The following is a 23896-nucleotide window of genomic DNA, read 5'->3' on the forward strand; positions in this document are numbered from 1 at the left end:
TCTGTGTCCAGTATGAAGGAAGTTAAGAGGTAGTGATGCGGGCCAATGCTAACTAGCGTTAGCACAATTAATGGAAATCTATGGGTATATGCTAGCATGCTAATTGCCAAAATCCCAAAGTATCCCTTTAACCATTCTATCATACATTTATAGTGATACTATTAATTAACAATAGGCCTATATAATAAAACAATAGTTAATAAACACTCATGGCCACTGTTTAGACAAAGCCTTTATTACTGGTACCAGGGGCAGAATTGAGGTTCTCTGATTCAAAACAGTTAACTTTCAGGCATTGGTCCTAAAGAACATTGTGACTCACTGGGAGGTGACGAAATACAAAGATCTTTCAAAACAACTGTGCTCGTTTTGAAGTTCTCCATCCCTTGTCAGGTAGGAAAAGGACCAGTTTATTTGTTTAACAGTAGTTCCGCTTACAATGCTATGTACAATTGATAGTCCTCAAAATAGTCATTTGCAAATACCTAAAATTACACAGGTTTAAAATAAATGGTACAACAAATGTAAACAAATTGAACACACACATCAACACAAGCATACATTCAAAGATGTAATAAAAAAAACTTTGCATTTAGAATATAATCACTAAATATGAATACTCCATAAATGGCAGTAGCCTGCCCCGTTACCTCCATAACGATCTTATTATCAAATATTTGATACACATTTCTTTTTGTAAGAAAGCTCTGTCATAAGATTGCTTTAAAGTACCATCATGAGTTAATCTATTTTGTTTTACTAAAATACCTGTAAGGCATACACCCACATCTAAAGTAGAACTGGTGTTTTAAGGTTGGAGCTTTATAAGGCTACTCATTGGTGGGGGCTATCTTTTTGAGGAGGTGGGGTAGAGAAGCACGGCGCTAAACGTCGAGAGGACCTCTGTGTTCTCTGAGATAGCAAGTTTGCCTGCGGTCATGACTAAACCTGCCCTGTCCCCACGCTTCAGAGTGAGAACCAGGCTCAGGGAGGCTGAGCCTCCGCAGTCACAGCTAGTGGAGCTAGCCCCACCTCTGCCACCATTAGCAGGAAGGTAACCAGCCGTGTCCAGCCTCTGGATGCTGTGGTTGGACACAGAGAGCACTGCCTCCACCCTGGCACCTCTCTGGGCTGTCAGCACAGCACTCAGCAGGTAATGGCCCTCCATGGGAACATTGAAGATGCCTGGAAGAGTAGGAAGAAATAAGGGAGGGCAAATATTAAAGAGGGAACATCAGTCAACGACAAGGGGGCACTCATGTTAGCTGCATGAGGGACACATACAAAAGTTGACATAAATCTTGGACTTATAGTCTTGATTATTTGGGTAGGTTGCGGTTTCCATTTAGGTTAGTGTGGTATCTGTGTGTGATTGGGACAGTGTTGTAGTAGTTACCTGTGTGAGGGTCGTAGTGTCCTCCATCGTTCACCAACACCTTGTTGAAGCGGATGATGCCCACCTCACCAGGGAAGGGCAGGAGGTTGAGACCAGCCGAGAAGGACACCCGCTCACCTGACACACAGAGATACAGGGTTAAAGTTCAACCCTAAGTGTCTTCAGAAAGTATTCATACCCCTTGACTTTTTCAAACGTGTTACAGCCTGAATTTAAAATCTATTACATTGAGATTGTTTGTCACTGCCCTATACAAACAATACTCCATGTCAAAGTGGAATTATGTTTTTCAAAAATTTTTGCAAATTAAATAAAATGCAAAGCTAAAATGTATTGAGTCAATAAGTATTCAACCCCTTTTGTTATGGCAAGCCTAAATAAGTTATGTAATAAGTTCCATGGACTCACTCTGTGTGCAATGATAGTGTTTAACATGATTTTTGAATGACTACCTTATCTCTGTACCCCACACATACAATTATCTGTAAGGTCCCTCAGTCCAGCACTGAATTTCAAAACACAGATTCAACCACAAAGACCAGGGAGGTTTTCCAATGCCTCGCAAAGAATGACACCAATTGGTAGATGGGTAAAAAAAAAACGGATATTCAATATCCCTTTGAGCTAGGTGAAGTTATTAATTACACTGTGTATCAATACACCCAGTCACTACAAAGATACAGGCGGCTTTCCAAACTCAGTTGCAGGATAGTAAGGACGCTCAGGGAATTCACCATGAGGCCAATGATGACTTTAAAACAGTTACAGAGTTTAACGGCTGTGATGATAGAAGAAAATGGAGGATGGATCAATAACATTGACAGAGTAAAAAGAAGGGAGCCTGTACAGAATACAAATATTCCAAAACATGCATTCTGTTTGCAACAAGGCACTAAAATGGCGCAGCGGTCTAAGGCACTACAATTCAGTGCTTGAGGTGTCACTACAGATACCCTGGTTCGAATCCAGGCTGTATCACAACCGGCCGTGATTGGGAGTCCCATAGGGCGGTGCACAATTGGCCCAGCGTCGTCCGGGTTTGGCCAGGGTAGGCCGTCAATGTAAATAAGAATTTGTTCTTAACTGACTTGCCTAGTTAAATAAAGGTTGAAAAAAAATAAAGTAATACTGGAAAAATATGTTTTATTTTGTCCTGAATACAAAGTGTTATGTTTGGGGCAAATCCAATTCAACGAATAACTGGGTACCACTCTCCATATTTTTAAGCATAGTGGTGGCTGCATCATGTTATGCTTGTAATAATTTTTCAGGATAAAAAAGAAACGTAATGGAGCTAAGCACAGGCAAAATCCTTGAGGAAAACCTGGTTCAGTCGGCTTTCCACCAGACAATGGGAGATGAATTCACCTTTCAGCAAGACTATAACCTAAAACACAAGGCCAAATCTACACTAGAGTTGCTTACCAAGAAGACAGTAAATGTTCCTGAGTGGCCGAGTTACAGTTTTGACTTAAATCTGCTTAAAAAGCTATGGCAATACCTAAAAATGGTTGCCTAGCAATGACAGAGGTTGAAGAAATTTGAAAAGAACGGGCAAATGTTGCACAATCCAGGAGTGGAAAGCTCCTAGAGACTTACCCAGTAAAGTTCACAGCTGTAATCGCTGCCAAAGGTGATTGATTATAACATGTATTGACTCAGGGGTGTGAATACTGATTTAATCAAGATATATTTTATTTATTTTTTGTGAATTTTTTACAAATGTAAAAATGTTCCTTCTGCCATGACATTTTCTTTAGATCGTTGCCAAAAACATGTCAATTAAATCCATTTGAATCCCACTTTGTAACAACAAAATGTGGAAAAAGTCAAGGGGAGTGAATACTTTCTAAAGAAACTGTAAGTCCCATTGACACAGTTTGTCCCCAAATTTAGGACACACATTCTCACTCATTTAAAAAAAAAAAAAAAAAGTGTTTATTACGACAGATACAGTAACTCTTGTTCATAACTGACTGGAATACTATGGCTTTAATCTTAAGAGACTAAATATCTTACCTGTTAAAGTTAAATACGGTTTTTGCAATGACGGTCTCAGGGGAATGTGGGCAACTGTTGAAAGAGGTTCATTTTCAGGAGACTCACAATTTTATATTCATAGTAAATTAAATCAAATGAGTCAAAATATCACTTACCAGAAATAACTGGCATATTAGGCTTTAAAGACCCTTTAGAGGGCGGGGAAGCTGTAAAATAATCAAGATACATTTCATGAGGTTTTGATAGAAGGTAATTCATCTCGCAACCATTCAAAAGTTTGGGGTCACTTAGAAATGTCCTTGTTTTTGAAAGAAAATCACATTTTTTGTCCTTTAAAATAACATCAAATTGATCAGAAATACAGTGTCGACATTGTTAATGTTGTAAATGACTATTGTAGCTGGAAACGGCTGATTTTGGAATATCTACATAGGCGTACAGAGGCCCATTAACAGCAACCATCACTCCTGTGTTCCAATGGCACGCTGTGTTAGCTAATCCAAGTTTATCATTTTAAAAGGCTAATTGATCATTAGAAAACCCTTTTGCAATTATGTTAGCACAGCTGAAAACTGTTGTTCTGATTTAAAGAAGCAATAAATCTGGCCTTCTTTAGACTAGTTGAGTATCTGGAGCATCAGCATTTGCGGGTTCGATTACATGCTCAAAATGGCCAGAAACAAAGAACTTTCTTCTGAAACTCGTCAGTCTATTCTTGTTTCTGAGAAATGAAGGTTATTCCATATGAGAAACTGCTAAGAAACTGAAGATCTGGGACAATGCTGTGTACTACTCCCTTTGCAGAACAGCGCAAACTGGCTCTAACCAGAATAGAAAGAGGAGTGGGAGGCCCCTGTGCACAACTAAGCAAGTGAACAAGTACATTAGAGTGTCTAGTTTGAGAAACAGACGCCTCACAAGTCCTCAACTGGCAGCTTCATTAAATAGTACCCGCAAAACACCAGTCTAAATGTCAACAGTGAAGAGGCAACTCTGGGATGCTGGCCAACTCCCGGAGTAGCCTCGTCACTGTTGACGTTGAGACTGGTGTTTTGCGGCTACTATTTAATGAAGCTGTCAGTTGAGGACTTGTGAGGTGTCTGTTTCTCAAACTAGACACTCTAATGTACTTGTCCGCTTGCTCAGTTGTGCACTGGGGCCTCCCACTCCTCTTTCTATTCTGGTTAGAGACAGTTTGCGCTGTTCTGTGAAGGGAGTAGTACACAGTGTTGTCCCATATCTTCAGTTTCTTGGCAATTTCTCGCATGGAATAGCCTTCATTTCTCAGAACAAGAATAGACTGACGAGTTTCAGAAGAAAGTTCTTTGTTTCTGGCAGTTTTGAGCCTGTAATCGAACCCACAAATGCTGATGCTCCAGATACCCAACTAGTCTAAAGAAGGCCAGTTGTATTGCTTCTTTAATCAGAACAAAAGTTTTCAGCTGTGCTAACATAATTGCAAAAGGGTTTTCTAATGATCAATTAGCCTTTTAAAATGATAAACATGGATTAGCTAACACAACGTGCCATTAGAACACGGGAGTGATGGTTGCTGATTATGGGCCTCTGTACGCCTATGTAGATATTCAATTAAAAATCATCTGTTTCCAGCTACAATAGTCATTTACAACATTAACAATGTATTCTGTATCTACACTGTATTTCTGATCAATTTGATGTTGTTTCAACGGACAAAAAAATTAGCTTTTCTTTCAAAAACATGGACATTTCTAAGTGACTCCAAACTTTTGAACGGTAGTGTACCTACTTGCGTGTGTGTAGGTGTGCACATGCATTTGTATTCTGTACGTGTTTTTAGCCCCTCTCCCAGCTACCCCTATATCTCACCTGGGGCTCCAGCGAAGCCCTTGATGGGGGTCATGCTGCCGTCGGCCCCCTTGGGCGGTTTGGAAGAGATCATGATTCCGGGGGCTCCTGCCTCGCCAGTCTCTATCATATGTGGTGGTAGGGCCCCGTCTGGTATTGGCCCAATGGGCAGCACAGGGCCCTGAGAGACAGGCTTGGTCTTAGTGGGATTACCAGACTCCTCCACACCTCCATGAACACCTGAAAAGAGGGGGTAATGACAAGCCAGGGGTTAAAGAGAAAGAAAGGATGAAGGATAGAGCGAGGGATAAAACCCCGGACCAGTTGTGGAGAGGTCAACATGTGTTAACAAACCAGCTGGTGCCGTGACGACTCCTGACACTGACAGACAGTAGGACTCTACCAGTCTCACTTCCCCTTGTGTCAGCGTTAAGTTAGGGCCCAAAAACTACAATGAAGAAAAAGTGTCTGGTCAAAAGAGAGGCATCAGAGAATTCCTTTCAGACATTAAGGTCAAGCTTGCATTACTCTTAAACATGCTTCGTGCTTCTCGAGTGAAAGCTTTCACTTCACTTCCCAGTAAACCTCCCAGTAAAGTCAACCTCCCAGTAAAGTCAACCTCCCAGTAAAGTCATCCTCCCAGTAAAGTCTACCTCCCAGTATAGTCAACCTCCCAGTTAAAGCTGGTTTGTGGGAACTCACATTGAGTATGCAGGGGGCCCTAAGCAAGATTTGGTTAGGGGGCGGGGACCCCACCCACCTTGCGGGCAAAACATTTTAGTGGCCACCCTGTCTTGGGGGCAATTTTTCTTTTTTTTTCAGAAATTCCTTCTTGACCATGTGAAGTTTCATGTGCCTTAATTACAAACTTGCATTGGATCTGTAAATATGAATATAAAATGTTAAGTTATGAGCCTAGTTTAGCCAAGGAGAAAGCACTGAGCTACAGTGCCTTCTGAATGTTTTCAACCCCCTTCACTTTTTCCACATTTTGTTTAATTACAAAGTGGGATTAAAATGGATTCCATTGTCATTTTTTGGCAACGATCTACACAAAATATGACTTTCAAGTCTTGCCATAGATTGTCAAGCCAAAACTGTAACTGGGCCACTCGGGAACATTCAATGTCGTCTTGGTAAGCAACTCCATCCAAAGTCTAATTAATAACTTCACCATGCTCAAAGGGATATTCAGTGTCTGCTTTTTTTTTTTTTACCCATTTACCAATCGGTGCCCTTCTTTGCGAGGCATTGGAAAACCTCCCTGGCTTGAAAGTCACTACTCGACTGAGGGACCTTAAAGATAATTGTACAGTATGTGTGGGGTAAGGGGTGGGACAGTCATTAAAAAATTATGTTAACCACTATTATTCCATGCAATTTATGTGATTTGTTCAGCAAATGTTTTACTCCTGAATTTATTTCAGCTTGCCATAACAAAAGGGGTTGAATACTTATTGAATCAAGACATTTCAGCTTTTCATTTTTAATTCATTTGTATTATTACGGGATATTGTATGTAGATTAGTGAAACAAAATAGCAATTTTAACTATTTTAAATTCAGGCTGTAACACAAAATGTGGAAAAAGTCAAGGGGATTGAATACTTTCAACTCATTGAAAGACAGGATAATGGATGGGGTTGACCATGCGTTTACATGTTAATTCTTAAAGTGATGGGTGGCGCTAAGGCTTAAGAGGATGTGAACTATGCTCAATGGGTGTAAACAAAAAATATTTAAATTTCACTTAAATTTGACATAAGCCCCCATAGAGCAATCTGGTCACATATCTGAGTGAGAGTTTCCAACTAAATCAATAGGTGCACCCTGGAGGTCAGGGCCCCTGGGCACATGCCTGGTCAGTAATTCATCATGATTACAAGTTTTAGATAGCTGACTAGACTAAATTACCTAGCAAAAATAAAAAAATGTTTTTTGGTTGTAATGGCTTGTGAGTTTTTTCTTATTGGCCCATTTCCTGTACTTTTTAGCTATAGTACATCTTCTCTTACACATTTAGGGGGAATTCCACTCTCTACCCTGAGTATTTTTAAGGTTTATTAGATGGGAATGAGGGGGAGATAAATAGGTGGGAGATGCAGTATACGGTGATTAAACCCTGGTCTCCAGTGGGGAGGCATTATGTTCTGTATGGGAGTGTTACCCACTCAACCACGGCTCTGCGCTCTCTTTCACCTTATTACTGTACTTTCTCTTGTCATTTTACATGAAAGAACAGTTATTATATAGAATGGTTCTCAATACGCCTGAGAGATTCTGATTGTCATTAAACAGCGAGTAATTCCCTGTCATCAGTGACCTAAACACCACACAGCAGACACATCCACTGTGACAGGAGTAAACTGTTTGTGCATTCCTGACAGCCAGAGCCGAGATGACTAAAACAAACTACACATGAGTTTATCAGATAATCATTAACCCTCTCAACATTGTTCTGGGGTGAAGTTTCCCCTAGGTACAGATCTAGGATCATTTTCCCTTCCCACAATCCTAACCTGAACCGTTAGTGGGGAATATGCAAAACGGACCCAAGATCAGTGTGTCTAGGCAGGGGCAACTTCGCCCTACTTCTCATTATTCTCCTGAGCAGTCAATGAGATAACAGGCAACAGGTCCAAACTCTGTCTTCAGAGGGATTAAGCTGTACATGAAAGGCATACCTGCATACCAGGCAGCCTATCCCCCACCTCAGGCAACAGAGGTCAGTCGCTATAAAAGCCAGAACAACATGGTCTGGCTATTAAAACATTTATCTTGGATCAGCTTCCCCTCCCCCAATCCCAACCTTAACCATTAGTGGGGGGGTAAATGCTAAACTGACCCCGAATCAGTGTCTAGAGGCAACATCACCCTACTCCCTAATAAACACTACACAGATAGGGGACTAGAAGCAATCCATAAAATACCACAGGAAGGAAGACTGAGGCGGAACTTGTACATGTGTGTGTAATTTAGTGTGTGTGTGTGTTTAGTTTAGTTTGATTATGTGTAGCGGTCGGTTGGGCCTTGATGATTCTGACTGAAAGCCAATCTCAGCCTAAATCGCAGGGTAATGATTAAAGGATGGAGCTCTAATGTGTGCATGCGCTATGATTAAAGAGGTGGATGTAAACAATTGCAGCTGGGGGCCCCTGGCTTTAACTGTGGACCTGGAGGGAGTGTTACAGTGTATCCAAGAAATCCTACACTCATATATATGCCATTCAGCAGACGCTTTTATCCAAAGCGATTTACAGTCATGCATCCCGGGAATCGAACCCACCACCCCTGGGGTTACAAGTGCCATGCTCTACCAACTGAGCTAGAAAGGACCACGGACTTATAGCCAGCCACTCCCCTCCACCAGTCTGAGGATATATAAGAATCCCTGTGATATCCCATGTTCCGTACCACATCAGTTTAGTCTACTTTCAGGGGGAAAATAGATAATTGAATATCTTCATATGAAGAAAAAAATATATATATATACAAGTTTTTTTTTTACTCAGTCGGGGTCTCAACTTACTGTTGCGAGTTGGAATAGCAGAATACACAAGGTGCAATTTTTCCAATGTCATGTCAGTCACTGATAGTCTGTCAATTCCATGCCAGCTAACATTTTTTAGAATGCCAAGTTAGTTTAGTGGCCAGCTATCTAAACTTGTTATCATGGTCAAATTACCGGCTATGGGGCCCCCATTGATTTTGTCAGTCTCACTCAGACATCATATGAAAAACGGCAAACATTATCCCTACAACACATGGCAAAATGTGTAGAATTGCACGAAATTAACTCTAAAACTGGATGTGGTTATGGATGTGGGTATGCAGACCCGCAAGAAACTGTGGCTCATCGATGAGTTCAGATTTTCTGGGGCCCCCACCCCCATCAAAATAAACAAAAAGGGCTAGATGGTGGTTTTAGCAAGAGAATAAAGCGACATGTTTTATTGCAGTGGGAGCTCAGAGATTGACTGTGCTGTGCTGTGCTGTGCTGTGCATCATCAGGTCCGAGCTTGTCTCTGGACTATCTACCTTTGGCCAAAGCACATAGGAACCTGGTCAAAAGTAGTGCACTATAATGGGGAATAGTGTGCCATTTGGAACACTCATGCCGTCCTGCCAGGGTCACGCTTGGCATGTGTGTCTGTAACCCTACAACCTTGGTTATCTGTCAGAGGGTCATTGACCTGAACAATATGGCCACTGAGGCAGTGGAAGAGGCAGAAAAGCATGCTAGCTTCTCTCTGTACTGCGCATAACTGAACTCTTAAGTGTTGTGTTGTCTGCAATGGACTTTCAGCAATGAAGAGTTAACAAGGGTGAGTATATTGCATGTGTGGTTCTCACAGGCAAACATGGGCATTCACACACGTACACACATGTACACACACAATGCTAATCTCTGGGGAGTGATTGATAGGCTCAGGGGACACCACATTAGCCGCTTGGTTGTGACTAATGGTTTGGGAAATTGCCCTAATTAAACTACACTTTTGATTAACCGAACGAAACATATTTTTTCCGAGCACGGGTGGATAGTTTGGCCCTGTAAAATGTGTGTTTCACTTACAATAGGGGCGATTTCATGCCAGCATAGCCTGAAAATATTTGTCGTATCTCAGATTGTTTTGGCAATTTTCACATCGAAACTTAATTGGGAGGAAGGATGTTTGACATGCTTTTAAAATTTATATCACAAATTATTCCTGTGCTTGGCCCTCCTATGTTGAACATAATAAACGGCTCTCTATCCACCGGATGTGTACCAAACTCACTAAAAGTGGCAGTAATAAAGCCTCTCTTGAAAAAGCCAAACCTTGACCCAGAAAATATAAAAAACTATCGGCCTATATCGAATCTTCCATTCCTCTCTAAAAGTTTAGAAAAAGCTGTTGCGCAGCAACTCACTGCCTTCCTGAAGACAAACAATGTATATGAAATGCTTCAGTCTGGCTTTAGACCCCATCGTAGCACTGAGACTGCACTTGTGAAGGTGGTAAATGAGCTTTTAATGGCGTCAGACCGAGGCTCTGCATCTGTCCTCGTGCTCCTAGACCTTAGTGCTGCTTTTGATACCATCGATCACCACATTCTTTTGGAGAGATTGGAAACCCAAATTGGTCTACACGGACAAGTTCTGGCCTGGTTTAGATCTTATCTGTCGGAAAGATATCAATTTGTCTCTGTGAATGGTTTGTCCTCTGACAAATCAACTGTAAATTTCGGTGTTCCTCAAGGTTCCGTTTTAGGACCACTATTGTTTTCACTATGTATTTTACCTCTTGGGGATGTCATTCGAAAACATAATGTTAACTTTCACTGCTATGCGGATGACACACAGCTGTACATTTCAATGAAACATGGTGAAGCCCCAAAATTGCCCTCGCTAGAAGCCTGTGTTTCAGACATAAGGAAGTGGATGGCTGCAAACGTTCTACTTTTAAACTCGGACAAAACAGAGATGCTTGTTCTAGGTCCCAAGAAACAAAGAGATCTTCTGTTGAATCTGACAATTAATCTTGATGGAGGTACAGTCGTCTCAAATAAAACTGTGAAGGACCTCGGCGTTACTCTGGACCCTGATCTCTCTTTTGACGAACATATCAAGACTGTTTCAAGGACAGTTTCTTTGCATCTACGTAACATTGCAAGAATCTGAAACTTTCTGTCCAAAAATGATGCAGAAAAATTAATCCATGCTTTTGTTACTTCTAGGTTAGTCTACTGCAATACTCTACTTTCCGGCTACCCGGATAAAGCACTAAATAAACTTCAGTTAGTGCTAAATACAGCTGCTAGAATCCTGATAGAACCAAAAAATGTGATCATATTATTCCAGTGCTAGCTGGCTTCCTGTTAAGGCAAGGGCTGATTTCAAGGTTTTACTGCTAACCTACAAAGCATTACATGGGCTTGCTCCTACCTATCTTTATGATTTGGTCCTGCCGTACATACCTACACGTACGCTACGGTCACAAGACGCAGGCCTCCTAATTATCCCTAGAATTTCTAAGAAAACAGCTGGTGGCAGGGCTTTCTCCTATAGAGCTCAATTTTTATGGAATGGTCTGCCTACCCATGTGAGAGAAGCAGACTCGGTCTCAACCTTAAAGTCTTTACTGAAGACTCATCTCTTCAGTAGGTCATATGATTGAGTATAGTCTGGCCCAGGAGTGTGAAGGTGAACGGAAAGGCTCTGGAGCAACGAACCGCCCTTGCTGTCTCTGCCTGGCCGGTTCCCCTCTCTCCACTGGGATTCTCTGCCTCTAACCCTATTACAGGGGCTGAGTCACTGGCTTACTGGTGCTCTTCCATGCCGTCCCTAGGAGGGGTGCGTCACTTGAGTGGGTTGAGTCGCTGACGTGGTCTTCCTGTCTGGGTTGGCCTGTGGCGTAGATCTTTGTGGGCTATACTCGGCCTTGTCTCAGGATGGTAAGTTGGTGGTTGAAGATATCCCTCTAGTGGTGTGGGGGCTGTGCTTTGGCAAAGTGGGTGGGGTTATATCCTGCCTGTTTGGCCCTGTCCGGAGGTATCATCGGATGGGGCCACAGTGTCTCCTGACCCCTCCTGTCTCAGCCTCCAGTATTTATGCTGCAGTAGTTTATGTGTCGGGGGGCTAGGGTCAGTCTGTTATATCTGGAGTATTTCTCCTGTCTTATCCGGTGTCCTGTGTGATTTTAAGTATGCTCTCTCTAATTCTCTCTTTCTCTCTTTCTTTCTTTCTTTCTCTCTCTCGGAGGACCTGAGCCCTATGACCATGCCTCAGGACTACCTGGCATGATGACTCCTTGCTGTCCCCCAGTCCACCTGGCCGTGCTGCTGCTCCAGTTTCAACTGTTCTGCCTGCGGCTATGGAACCCTGACCTGTTCACAGGACGTGCTACCTGTCCCAGACCTGCTGTTTTCAAATCTCGTGAGACAGCAGGAGCGGTAGAGATACTCTCAATGATCGGCTATGAAAAGCCAACTGACATTTACTCCTGAGGTGCTGAACTACTGTGATTATTATTATTTGACCATGCTGGTCATTTATGAACATTTTAACATCTTGGCCATGTTCTGTTATAATCTCCACCCGGCACAGCCAGAAGAGGATTGGTCACCCCTCATAGTGGTGAGGGGTGGTTCCTCTCTAGGTTTCTTCCTAGGTTTTGGCCTTTCTAGGGAGTTTTTCCTAGCCACCGTGCTTCTACACCTGCATTGCTTGCTGTTTGGGGTTTTAGGCTGGGTTTCTGTACAGCACTTTGATATATCAGCTGATGTAAGAAGGGCTATATAAATACATTTGATTTGATTTGAGAATACCATGATGAAAGCGGCCATTTTAGACCCTTTTAGAACTATACATGCCTCCTGTAAGATCCTATTATCCGTACATGATACAGACAACATCTTGGTGTTATTATACTCCTAATAGTGTGCTCTAACTTTCATAATTATTTTCAAAAAAATATGGCTTGTGATACAAATGTAAAAAGCATGTCATACTTCCTTCCTCCCAGGGAAGTTTCTATGTGAGAAATGCTAGAGTAATCTGAGATACCAAAATAATGTTCCAGCTACACTGGCGTGGAATCGCCCGATAGAGCACCACACCAGTGAACACAAACATAAATACCCCAGACAAATCTGTTAGCAGTTTTAGACTTATGATTTTCAGACCGGTCTTCAAGCCAAGCTAAATCTGGCGCTTGTCAAGCCGGGAGTGTCAGTCAGTGAGCAGCCAAACACCATTTTAGGAAACTCTCATGTTTCCTTTCAGCAATCAAGATATCTATTATCTAAACCATTGAGGAAAGTTGAGGGTCCCAATTCATGTCCCCCCCATTCAGCTCTTACTCAGTCTCTGAGTTTAGGAGGAAGGGTGTGTATGACGTCATGGCAGCACATGTGGCTCAGGGGATAGCCTTGACTGTGGATGCGTCCCAAATGGCACCCTATTCCTTATGTAGTGCCCTACTTTTGACCAGTGTCCATAGGGCTCCCCAGAAGGCTCTGGTCAAAAGTAGTGCACTATATACGGGATAAGGTTCCATTTGGGATGCAGACTGTGTTTATTTAAAGAGAGACTGGGCCAGGCCAGTCAACAAAACCAGAGAAAGAGGAGGCAGGGAGACATGGATAGATGGAGAAAGAGAGAGGGAAAATAAGGGCACTGAGGGGGAAGAGTAAGGATAAAGGAGGGTGTGATGTCATATCAACCCAGTAGCGCCTGGTCTGAACCCGGTCCACTCTGCTCTCGAATAACAAACCTTCTTATTGGTTCCTATAAGTGGACAATTGATAAGCCAGTGACAGAGGTCCCTATAAATGGACAGCACTTTCCACTTCCTGATAAGTAGCGATAGTCCGCTGTGCACGCTAAAGACCAGTCCAGGACAAAAGAGGAGCAGTGGGCCAAGTATGAGCCAAAGATATCCCAATGTGATCCATGGTAAAGCAGCATCCAGTCAGGAACATATGACAAGCGAAATGCCCTCTAAGGGCCAACATCGAAACATTCCAGCTGACAGAATAATGATTTTAAATATAAGTTATTACTATAATAACAAGTGAAGGGCGGGGTACTGACACTTCATTTCCCAGAGTCTCCGTGTGCATGCTTCGCACACGGGTTGAAACAGTGACTCCGTTCCCAAGTCTCTCCTTGTGGCTTCACAGCCAGGATCAGGCCCCTTCCCCATTGGACTCCCAGACCAGAACATGCAGAGCTGCTCTGTAAACCAGTGAGTCATACAGAGCTGGATTCAGAAGAAGAGGCACAACCCTCATAAATGTTATGGAGTGTGCTTCCAGCTCCCTTATTCCCAGCTGTGGGACTTATCAGAGTCCGGTTGAGTTCGCCTGGGCCCATGTTTACACGAGTTATCTGCAGTGACCAAGGATATAGGGGTTCTGAACTCACAGATGACCATGGAACAGCAAGGCTAGTCTTAACAAAAATATAGTTATTACAGAGTATAGGTCTTCACGGGTTCCAAAAAGTTGAACCCGGACAGACCCGAGGGCAATCAGACCAGATTGGACCAGTGACAAATAAATTACGTTTATCAGCCAAGTTGTTCTTCTGGTTAATGAATAGGTCTTTATATGTTGGCTAAATCTTCTATAAGTCAATAAATGCACCTTATTAGCGTACAATAAACATGCAGAGATGTGGTCACATAGACCCGATGACAATCAAACAGGAAACAAACTGGACCAGAGGGACAAAATAGAATGTTGGGCCCGGGTCGGGTATATCGGGTCCAACTGGACCTGTGAAGACCTCTACTACAGAGATAAGGAGCACGCCTACACACGTTAATAATCCCTTAAAGCCCAAGCATTGCTCAACACAAACCGAGTCTATTTAAAATGACCATGTGTGTTCAATCAGTGCTGCCTCTGAGTCAAAACCCAGGGAGATTGAAATCCAGCTTCCCGTAGCCCTTAGTTCTCAGAAAGAAACTAGCTAGGTTTACATTCAATTTGCGACAGATTTTCATGAAAATATTCTAAAACCTGCACAAAAAAATATGTACATTTTCCCACCAGGGGTGTTTCCATCAAACTGGCTAGTTGTGGATAAAAAACTGTGCGTAACATGACGTAACGCACATAAAAAGCACTTAGTCATCTAACTTTTTATTTAAAAATAATAATAACAAAGTTCTATGTGTTTCCATCCTATTTTTTATTTCTGTCGATGGTTTTGGCACAAAGTCTGTGATAAACAACGAGGGGTCGGCGGAGGGGCACATAGATTTTGTAGTAATGTTCGAATCACTCAAATATCACATTAATACACATACACATGGCAAAATGTATATAATTGCAAGAAAATTTGCTTTAAAACTGCAAAATGTTCACTGCATCCCATGACAACATGTGTAAAATTGCAGGAAATACACTGTAAACCTTCAAAATGTTTCTCTCTGCCAACAAGAGGGGTGTGAACAGTTTGTGTCATGAACAGTGCTTGTACCAATAGAAATAGATGTGGTGGCATGCATGCAGGGGATGTAAAGTTTACCAACAAATTTGTTATTTCCATCAGGCCTGTCGTGACATTTTTTGTCCGACATACATAAAAAGGTTGGATGGAAACCTGGTTAGAGACATACACTAACAGGTCCTACATTAAATACACATTGCTAGGCACGATTTAAATCAACAACCTTAAGCACCCCAAATGGGCTCCAGCTGCAGCTCTGTGGTTTACCTTACTAGCACCATTTGATTGTAATTTCCAGTTTCTGCTACTGGAACACCTTGATGATATATACTGTGGTGTAACCAGTAGGAAACTAACTTAGCAGGAGAGCGCTGACGCAGGGGAAGTGTAGGTTTAAGAACAAATGAGAGGTATAACCTGGATAATTGGAATAATCGTGCACATTTTAAGCAAGCAAAGTGGTCAATCTTATTTCATCTTTAGCCTAATAAGCTGTGCATGATTTTCCAAGTTGCAGTGGGAGGACCACACAACAAAGCATCGCGACTGCAAGTGTACTTCGACATAATGGTTATTGTGACTCCTGTTTGCCACATCTTCAATTTAAGCCTAGAAGACGGTGTGTGCCCTCAGACATGGAGGGAGGCAAAGGTCATTCCACTACCCCAGAATATCAGAGCACACTATTAATGGTTAAAACAGCCAAACAATCAGTCTGTTTCAAATTTTGGGAAAACATTTGTTCAAATACAAAGTTATTTTACAGAAAACAAATTAACAACAGACTTTCAACATGCTTATAAAGAAGGGCACTCCACATGCTTGGCACTGACACAAATGACTGATGATTGGCTGAAAGAAATTGATAGTAAGAAGACTGTGGGAGCTGTTTTGTTAGACTTCAGTGCAGCTTTTGATGTCATTGATCATAACCTATTGCTGCAAAAACTTAGGTGTTTGCATCATCTGCCTTATTATGGATTGAGAGTTACCTATCTAATAGAACACAGAGGGTTTTCGTTAATGGAAGCCTCTCTCATGCAAATTCGGTTGAGTGTGGTTTACCGCAGGGTAGCCAACTAGGGCCATTATTGTTTTCTGTTTTTACAAGTGACCTTCCACTGACTTTGAATAAAGCCTGTGTGTCCATGTATGCTGACTACTCAACAGTATACACGTCGGCTGCAACAGTAAAATAACTGACACCCTTAACATAGAGCTCCAGTCCGTTTTAGTAACTAAGCAATAGGCTGGTGCGAAATATCAAAAAAACATAATTTTTGGGACAAATCACTCACTCAACGCTAAACCTCATTTAGATCTATTATTGGATGTGGCTATTGAGCAAGTAGAAGAGACTAAACTTCTGGGTGTAACCCTAGATAGCAAGCAGTCATGGTCAAAAGATAGATTGACTGCATCACTATTGGTCTTACTGCAAAGGTATTGATGTGTTAAAGGTACTGTCTGTTCATGCAGTTGGCACACAGTTCGGACACTCATCGGTACAACACAAGACATGCAACCAGAGGTCTCTTCCCAGTTCCCAGGTCCAGAACAGAGGCTGGGAAATGCACAGTATTAAATAGAGCCATAACTACATGGAACTCTGCCACCCCAGGTAACTCAAGCTAGCAATAAAACCAGTTAAAAAAACTGATTAAAGAACACCTTACTGCATAAAGGGGACTGTGAATAGACACATCCATTTGATGTATCTTGTTTTGTAATTTGCACTGTATTATGTATTATACCTAGATATTGTGTGTATGTACTGATATGTAGGCTATGTGTGACGTTTTAAATGTATTTCAGTCCTTGACTAATAATGTTCTGTACTTGGTAGTATGCCATGTTTCATGTGGACCCCAGGAAGAGTAGCTGGTGCTTTTGCAGCGGCTAATGGGGATCCTAATAAATACCAAATCTCTGTGTCAAGTCTTACCAGTGTTCTCAGGACTGGTGGTTAGATGATGGAGGTCCTGGGTGAAGACTGAGAAGTGGTCCTGGAGGTTCTGATATGTTCCTTTCAGTCCTTCGATGTCCTTGGTGTGGGCAAGCAGGGTGTCGTTGATCTCGCTGACACAGTTCCACAGGCCGGTCACGTGCTTGTTCAGCCCCTCCTTGATCCTGTGCAGGCTGCTGGAGATGGGCTCCAGCCTGCCGCACATGTTATCCAAGCTGGCAACCCGGCCATCTACAGTTGTAATGTCCAGAGCTACACCCTCGGTCCTGTTCCTGCAGTGGTCTGCCTCGGCCCTCACCTCCTGTCCCAGTTCCTCCAGCCGGGCCCTTAGCTCCTCTCTCTGGGCCAGGTGGAGCTCCAGCAGGTCCCTGGCATCCTGGACCGGCCCTACGCTGCTCTGGCAACAGGTGTTCAGTTGCTGGAGCTCCAGGGACTGCCGGCTGAGAGATACACCCAGGGCCGATAGAGAGCCCTCTTGCCCTCCAATACGCTCGCTGAGAGCTCCTAGCTCTCCCCGCACATCTTTAAGATGAGCACTGAGAGAGACACCCAAGTCTGACAGAGAGCCCTCCTGCACTCCAATACGCCCACTGAGAGCTTGAAGCGCTTCTTCCACACCTGCAAGACTGGCGCTGTGGTTCAGAAGCTGCCCTTGGAGCTCCAGGGACTGCTGGCTGAGAGAGATCCCCAGGGCCGACAGGAAGCTCTCCTGTCCTCCCATACGTCCTTTCAGAGCCCATAGCTCTTCCTGCGTATCTGTAAGACTGGCGGTATGGTTCAGGAGCTGCCCTTGGACAAACTCCTCCATGTCTCCAAGACTAGCTGAGTGGCCTTTCATGCTAGACTGCATGGTGTCTAGGCTGGTTTTGTAGACCTGGAGGTTATCTTGAATGCTCTCTATGGCCAGTTGGTCAGACTTGCACTCTGTAGAGCACAGCTGGTCATGGGCATTGAATTTTTCCTCCAGAACCTGAACGCTGGTCTTGTGAGAGGTCACCTCACCCTGCAGTGCTTCCAGCCCAGCCTGAGGCCTAGATAGGGGGCTGCTTATCTCCACCAGTAGACTGGTGACCCGGTCCTCCATGGAGCTCATCCTGTCCTCAATGGCCTTCTTCAGGTTTGTAGCCTCCTCTGCCCACTCTCTCCTCAGCTTCTCTTCTAGGAAGAGGCTGTGCACTTCCACGCTCCTCTCTGACATGTTTAGACGGGCCTCCAGCTCTTCCACATGGGGCAGGAGTGGGTCAGGCTCAGGCTTCTTCTCTAGGCTGGACTGGAGTTTCAGCTGGGCCTCGGAGACCCGGAACAGCTCCTTCTGCAGCTCCTGCAGACCTGGTGGGGTTCCGTCTCCCCTAAGCAGACCAGGCAGCTCATTCTTGAGGTCCTGGATCTCCTTGCGGAGGTCCATCTCCTTGGACTCGAGGAGCTCGGTCAGGCTGAGGTAGCTGTTCTCCTGGAACTCAGACTGCTCCTGCACTGACAGAATCTTATAGTCACACGAGTTCTTCAAGTCCGACATCTTGATCTCCATGCCCTCCATCATCTCGTCCCTTAGGGCGTGGAACTTTGCATCCACGTAGGCGCGCAGGGCCGCGTCATTGGCCGGGGGAGCCGGAGGGGGTGTGGCCAGAGGGGCCTGTGTGGCCTCCATTAGCAGACGTAGCTGTCCGTCATGGTGGTTGACCCTGGCCTGGAGGTCATCAAGGGTGTTGCTCTTGGTGTTGAGGGTGTCTGCGAGGTTGTTGATCTTGTTTGTGAACTCGTCCATGTCCACCGTTTTGTACTCCTTTTCCAGGGAGAGGTCCTGCAGAAGCATGCTCTGCTGCTCGCCACGCACGCTTTCCGGCTGCCGCAGGTTATTGAGCAGCGTGACCAGCATCTTGCTGGCGTCCTCCTGCAGATCCACCCTCAGGTTGGCAGACAGGCTGGTCATGGCTGCCTGCATGTCCAGGACCTGCTGTGACAGACGCTGCACCTCCTCCTCCATCTGCTGTGTCGTTTGACTACCTCCCTGGCTCGCCACCTGGCCACTCGCCCCGCCCTGGCCTGTCTGACCTCCTGGCTGCCGCTCTGCCCCCCAGGGGTGGCCACTCTGACCCCACGCCTGCTGCCCCCGACCTACAGAGGGAAAATCCGATGGTAAGGATAAGTCCTCTTTTCTACTAGGGAACCTACATTTATTATTGTGGGTTAAATCTATGCTTTACTTTACTACAGTAGTAGAGTAGTGAAAAACATTCCTAAACTAATCATCTGACCAGACTAGCATACTAGTCATGTATGGGTTGTGGGTCAGGTATGTCTCTCTAAAAGGTGAGGTAGATTTAAGCAGCTCTCTTACCCTGTGTCTCTGCGATGTGTCCAGGGGCAGGAGACGGGTTGGACCGAGGCCCCAGGACTGTCTGACGGGATGGGACACCTTTCAGGTCTTTGCAGTCATGACCCTGGTACCCTGGACAGCACCTCCACTCCAGCTCTGTCACCAGCTTATAGCCAACCTTATACATGGGGCGGAATTGGGTCCGATACCTGGAAAAGGGAAAAGGTAATACGGTAGAGAAAGAGATTACCTAAATGTGCATTCACATTTTCTACAATGGGGAGATTGTTTTGACTTTAAACTTGTCTGTCAGTCCTCACAAATGATGAATGATAATGATATTCAAATGTAGAAACAGATTTAATCAATCAATCTAACCATATGACCATTGGGAACACAGCAAAAAAGGAAAAACTCACAACAAGACAATCTAGCAATTATGTTCACAACATAAAACCCCCTCAATGTTATTCTCCACTGAGCTTCTGCTTTCAAAGTTTCAATGCACATTTCCTAAATGTGAGTAATGTGAGCAATGCTTTGCCAAGTTACAACTACGCTTGAGCAGTGACCCCTCTCAGGAGAACAGTACAGGCCTTGGAATCCCAGCAATAAAGATCTGTTTATGACAACAGCCTCCAGATGGGCTAGCTAGCCAGTCACACTCCTAATGCATCATGCACTCCTTTTAACGCTGCTTAATGTTTTCCACCATTTCCACCCTGTCAAATGTGGAGCCACGCTTCGTCACTGGCCCCAGGACATGTTTCCCAACACAATGCTCAATAATAACACATGAAAGCAGCCAACCCAGGGAGAAATGTGTCAGATGCCTCTGACTGATGTTGCACAGGGGGGGGGGGGGGGGGGGGGGCTGTGTGCGTAACTGTGACATACATGTGTGCCAATACAAAGCAGATGATTATTTACTGTTTAGCTAAATAAATTGCCTTTTCATCATAGCTGCACAATCTTTAATTCCCCTCATCTTCCATAAGGCTCAATGGGATCATGGACATGTTTCTTGTCCCAGACAGATCAGTCAATCAAATTCACTGGTTCGTCATAAACATCTAAATCACTTGCAGATGATCTGTCATAAATATGGAATAATCTGAGGATCTGAAAGGGTGAATGCAGATTACAGAATGATAATGGGACAGGTATGCCCAGAGGGTAACTACACCTACTCAGTGCTTGTGACTGACCTAACAGTGGGTGTGTGCAAATATCACAGAGACATACCCTCTGCTGCTGTAGTGCAGTGATAATCTAGCTGATGGAGATCATGAATACAGTAGCCTACATTAACAGCTGACCAGTTATTTTCTTTGCTGATATTATAAAGCACTTTACACGAGTTTATTCAGAATGCCAATAAACAATGCAATCATGTAATGGTGTTTTAAATACTAGGCAGAGGATGGGACCATGGTCATGGATCCTCAACATTATTGGTTGATATGTGGAAATATTCTTAACATTCAAAGTAATCAATAGTGTTCAAAGTCAACTTTCTTTAATGATGTTGAGTCACTGCTGTAACACTGCTCTCAAGACCAATAAAAATAGCAGCACTCCACCCTCTCGAGCGAGCCTCTTGGGCCACTTACATCACTTGTTGCGCGCAGTTGGGTTGATGCATCTGGCAAGGCGCAGACTCCGGCTGCACAAAGCTCTCGGTGCCACCCACGACCGCATAGCTCACGTTCTTGTGCACGACGTATGCACACCAGTTTCTGAAAAATGTAATTATTGAGTCACACAAAATGACAAAAACAATTCAGCCTATGAAAGAGTAATGGTGAAGTCCTTGAAGTAAAATAATCTAATCATTATATAGGCCTACCATAAATGTGTTGATTTCATTATTCTATTAAATTGCAGTGACATTTTTATTGAACTTTTTTGTTGTGCCATTGGCATATTTTAAAAACAAAAAACATGTGTAAGCCCATAAGTATGTGCCTTTTTTTGTTCTAATTTCAATGAAAAATAAATCAATATATATTTCAGCATAGGCCTACAGTAAGAATAAAAAGTCATAAAACATGTAAATACTCTAGACAATTTAGACTATTGGAGTCTCCAATAATATAACCATCCCTTATCAGTCAAAACTATAGACAAATGTCTCTGATTATACATACAGTACAAACAACTATGAAAACTTGACTCACTTATTCCTCTGTCGTTGTTCTGAGCCAGAGTATGCGCTTCCCTGGAACATGTTATACCGTGACGGCGTTCCATAGATCAATGGAAAGGTGAGCAATAAGGGAAATAAGGCACTTTTTAGGACGAATCCGGTGTTTAGGCACTTCATTTTAATACAACGAAAAAAAGTAGACAAATATTAAACATGTAAGCATTGAGGTTAGACGTTTAGGTCCCTCTCCTAGCAGCAGCTCGAAAGGCTGATAATGCAAACTTTCTTCCAGGGTATAGCAGCCTGTGACGTGACGTTCGGGGTACAGCGAACCCCCTCCACCAGCGCTCCTCACTCCCAGAGAGTAAAATGCGCTCCCAGTAGAACAGCGATCCCGTTTCGTAGTTTCCTCACTCATCTGCTTTACTTTGTTCGGAGATCATGTGCCCTGCCTTTTTGAACAATACTTGAATGTGGTTGACTGCATGCATGCAACTCTAGTGACAAAGTCCCAAAGGAACGCTTTCATATCCAGCCCACTTGATAATGCAATACAGTGCTTTACACCAGGGTTTCCCAAACTCGGTTCTGGACCCCCCCCGCCTTGCAAACATGTGAAAGTGTCAGACTAGCATCACTTTATTGTAAGTGATACATCTTGTAGCAAACATGTTTTATTGATAGGCAGGTGTCATATGACCATCACCTTCAGATCGGCGGGGACACTGACTAAAGTACTACTCATACAAAACTTTGAACAAAACCTAAAGACACTTTTTAGAATATATGCCAAATGATTGAGTGTGCATTGAAATGAGATCCTAGTGTTATAGATACATTTGATTGAGTGTCATTTTAGAGGTACATTTAACGGAATAAAAAAAAGTTGGCGCACACCAAGAAAAAATTATTTTATGTGTAGGTGCTAACAGCGAAAAAACTATAAACTAAAGAAATAGTCGCACACTCCATATAAAGTATTATAAATTGATATATTCTCTCTCCAGCTTATCAGCGTACAGCCAATATGTTCCCACTGTTGTTACTTATGCATTATGGTTGAACCAAAAGATTACATGTAACAAAACAAAATGAAATAAGTAACAATTAAATATGTGAAATCATTTTTTAAATTCTATGTTGATGATAATATTAAATTATGTTTCCATATGATAAAAGCCTAATAAAAATAAATGTCCTCTCACTGTCAACTGCGTTTTTCCCCCAGCAAACTTAACATGTGTAAATATTTGTATGAACATAAGATTCAACAACCGAGACATAAACTGAACAAGTTCCACAGACATGTTACTAACAGAAATGTAATAATGTGTCCCTGAACAAAGGGGGGGGGGGGGGGGGGTCAACATACAAAAGGAACAGTCAGTATCTGGTGTGGCCACCCGCTGCATTAAGTACTGCAGTGCATCTCCTCATGGACTGCACCAGATTTGCTAGTTCTTGCTGTGAGATGTTACCCCACTCTCCCACCAAGGCACCTGCAAGTTCCCGGACATTTCTGGGGGGGAATGGCCCTAGCCCTCACCCTCCGATCCAACAGGTCCCAGACATGCTCAATGGGATTGAGATCCGGGCTCTCCGCTGGCCATGGCAGAACACTGACATTTCTGTCTTGCAGGAAATCACACACAGAACGAGCAGTATGGCTGGTGGAATTGTCATACTGGAGGGTCATGTCAGGATGAGCCTGCAGGAAGGGTACCACATGAGGGAGGAGGATGTCTTCCCTGTAACGCACAGCATTGAGATTGCAGGCAATGACAAGCTCAGTCCGATGATGCTGTGACACACCGTCCCAGACCATGACGGACCCTCCACATCAAGTCCTGTACTCTTGAGTTGGATCGATGTAACGCTCATTCCTTCAACAATAAAACGCAAATCAGACCATCATCCCTGGTGAGATTTATCCGCGACCTGTCAGTGAATAGCACTTTTTGCTAGTCCTGTCTGGTCCAGCGAAGGTCGGTTTGTGCCCATAGGCGACGTTGTTGCCAGTGATGTCTGGTGAAGACCTGCCTACCAACAAGCCCTCATTCCAGCCTCTCTCAGCCTATTGCGGACAGTCTGAGCACTGATGGAAGGATTGTGCGTTCCTGGTGTAACTCGGGCAGTCGTGGCCATCCTGTACCGCAGGTGTGATGTTCAGATGTACCGATCCTGTGCAGGTGTTGTTACACGTGGTCTGCCACTGCGAGGACGATCAGCTGTCCATCCTGTAGCACTGTCTTAATCGTCTCGCAGTACAGACATTACAATTTATTGCCCTGGCCACAT

At 43.6% G+C, this 23896-nt stretch overlaps 1 protein-coding gene across 1 annotated transcript; it reads right to left on the reverse strand.

The window, feature by feature from the left end:
• Positions 1-252: 252 nt before the first annotated feature.
• On the reverse strand, positions 253-21229 carry LOC120050680 (EMILIN-2-like; the record flags this gene model as incomplete). The annotated part of the gene is made up of 8 exons (XM_038997255.1): positions 253-1185; positions 1397-1513; positions 3416-3469; positions 3553-3603; positions 5246-5464; positions 17112-19247; positions 19471-19658; positions 21063-21229. Coding segments are annotated over 8 exons (3270 nt in total), but the record flags the coding sequence as incomplete, so codon positions are not given.
• Between the last annotated feature and the right edge of the window lie 2667 nt (positions 21230-23896).

This window comes from Salvelinus namaycush, chromosome 7 (assembly GCF_016432855.1).
Source record: "Salvelinus namaycush isolate Seneca chromosome 7, SaNama_1.0, whole genome shotgun sequence".
NCBI classification, from domain to species: domain Eukaryota; kingdom Metazoa; phylum Chordata; class Actinopteri; order Salmoniformes; family Salmonidae; genus Salvelinus; species Salvelinus namaycush.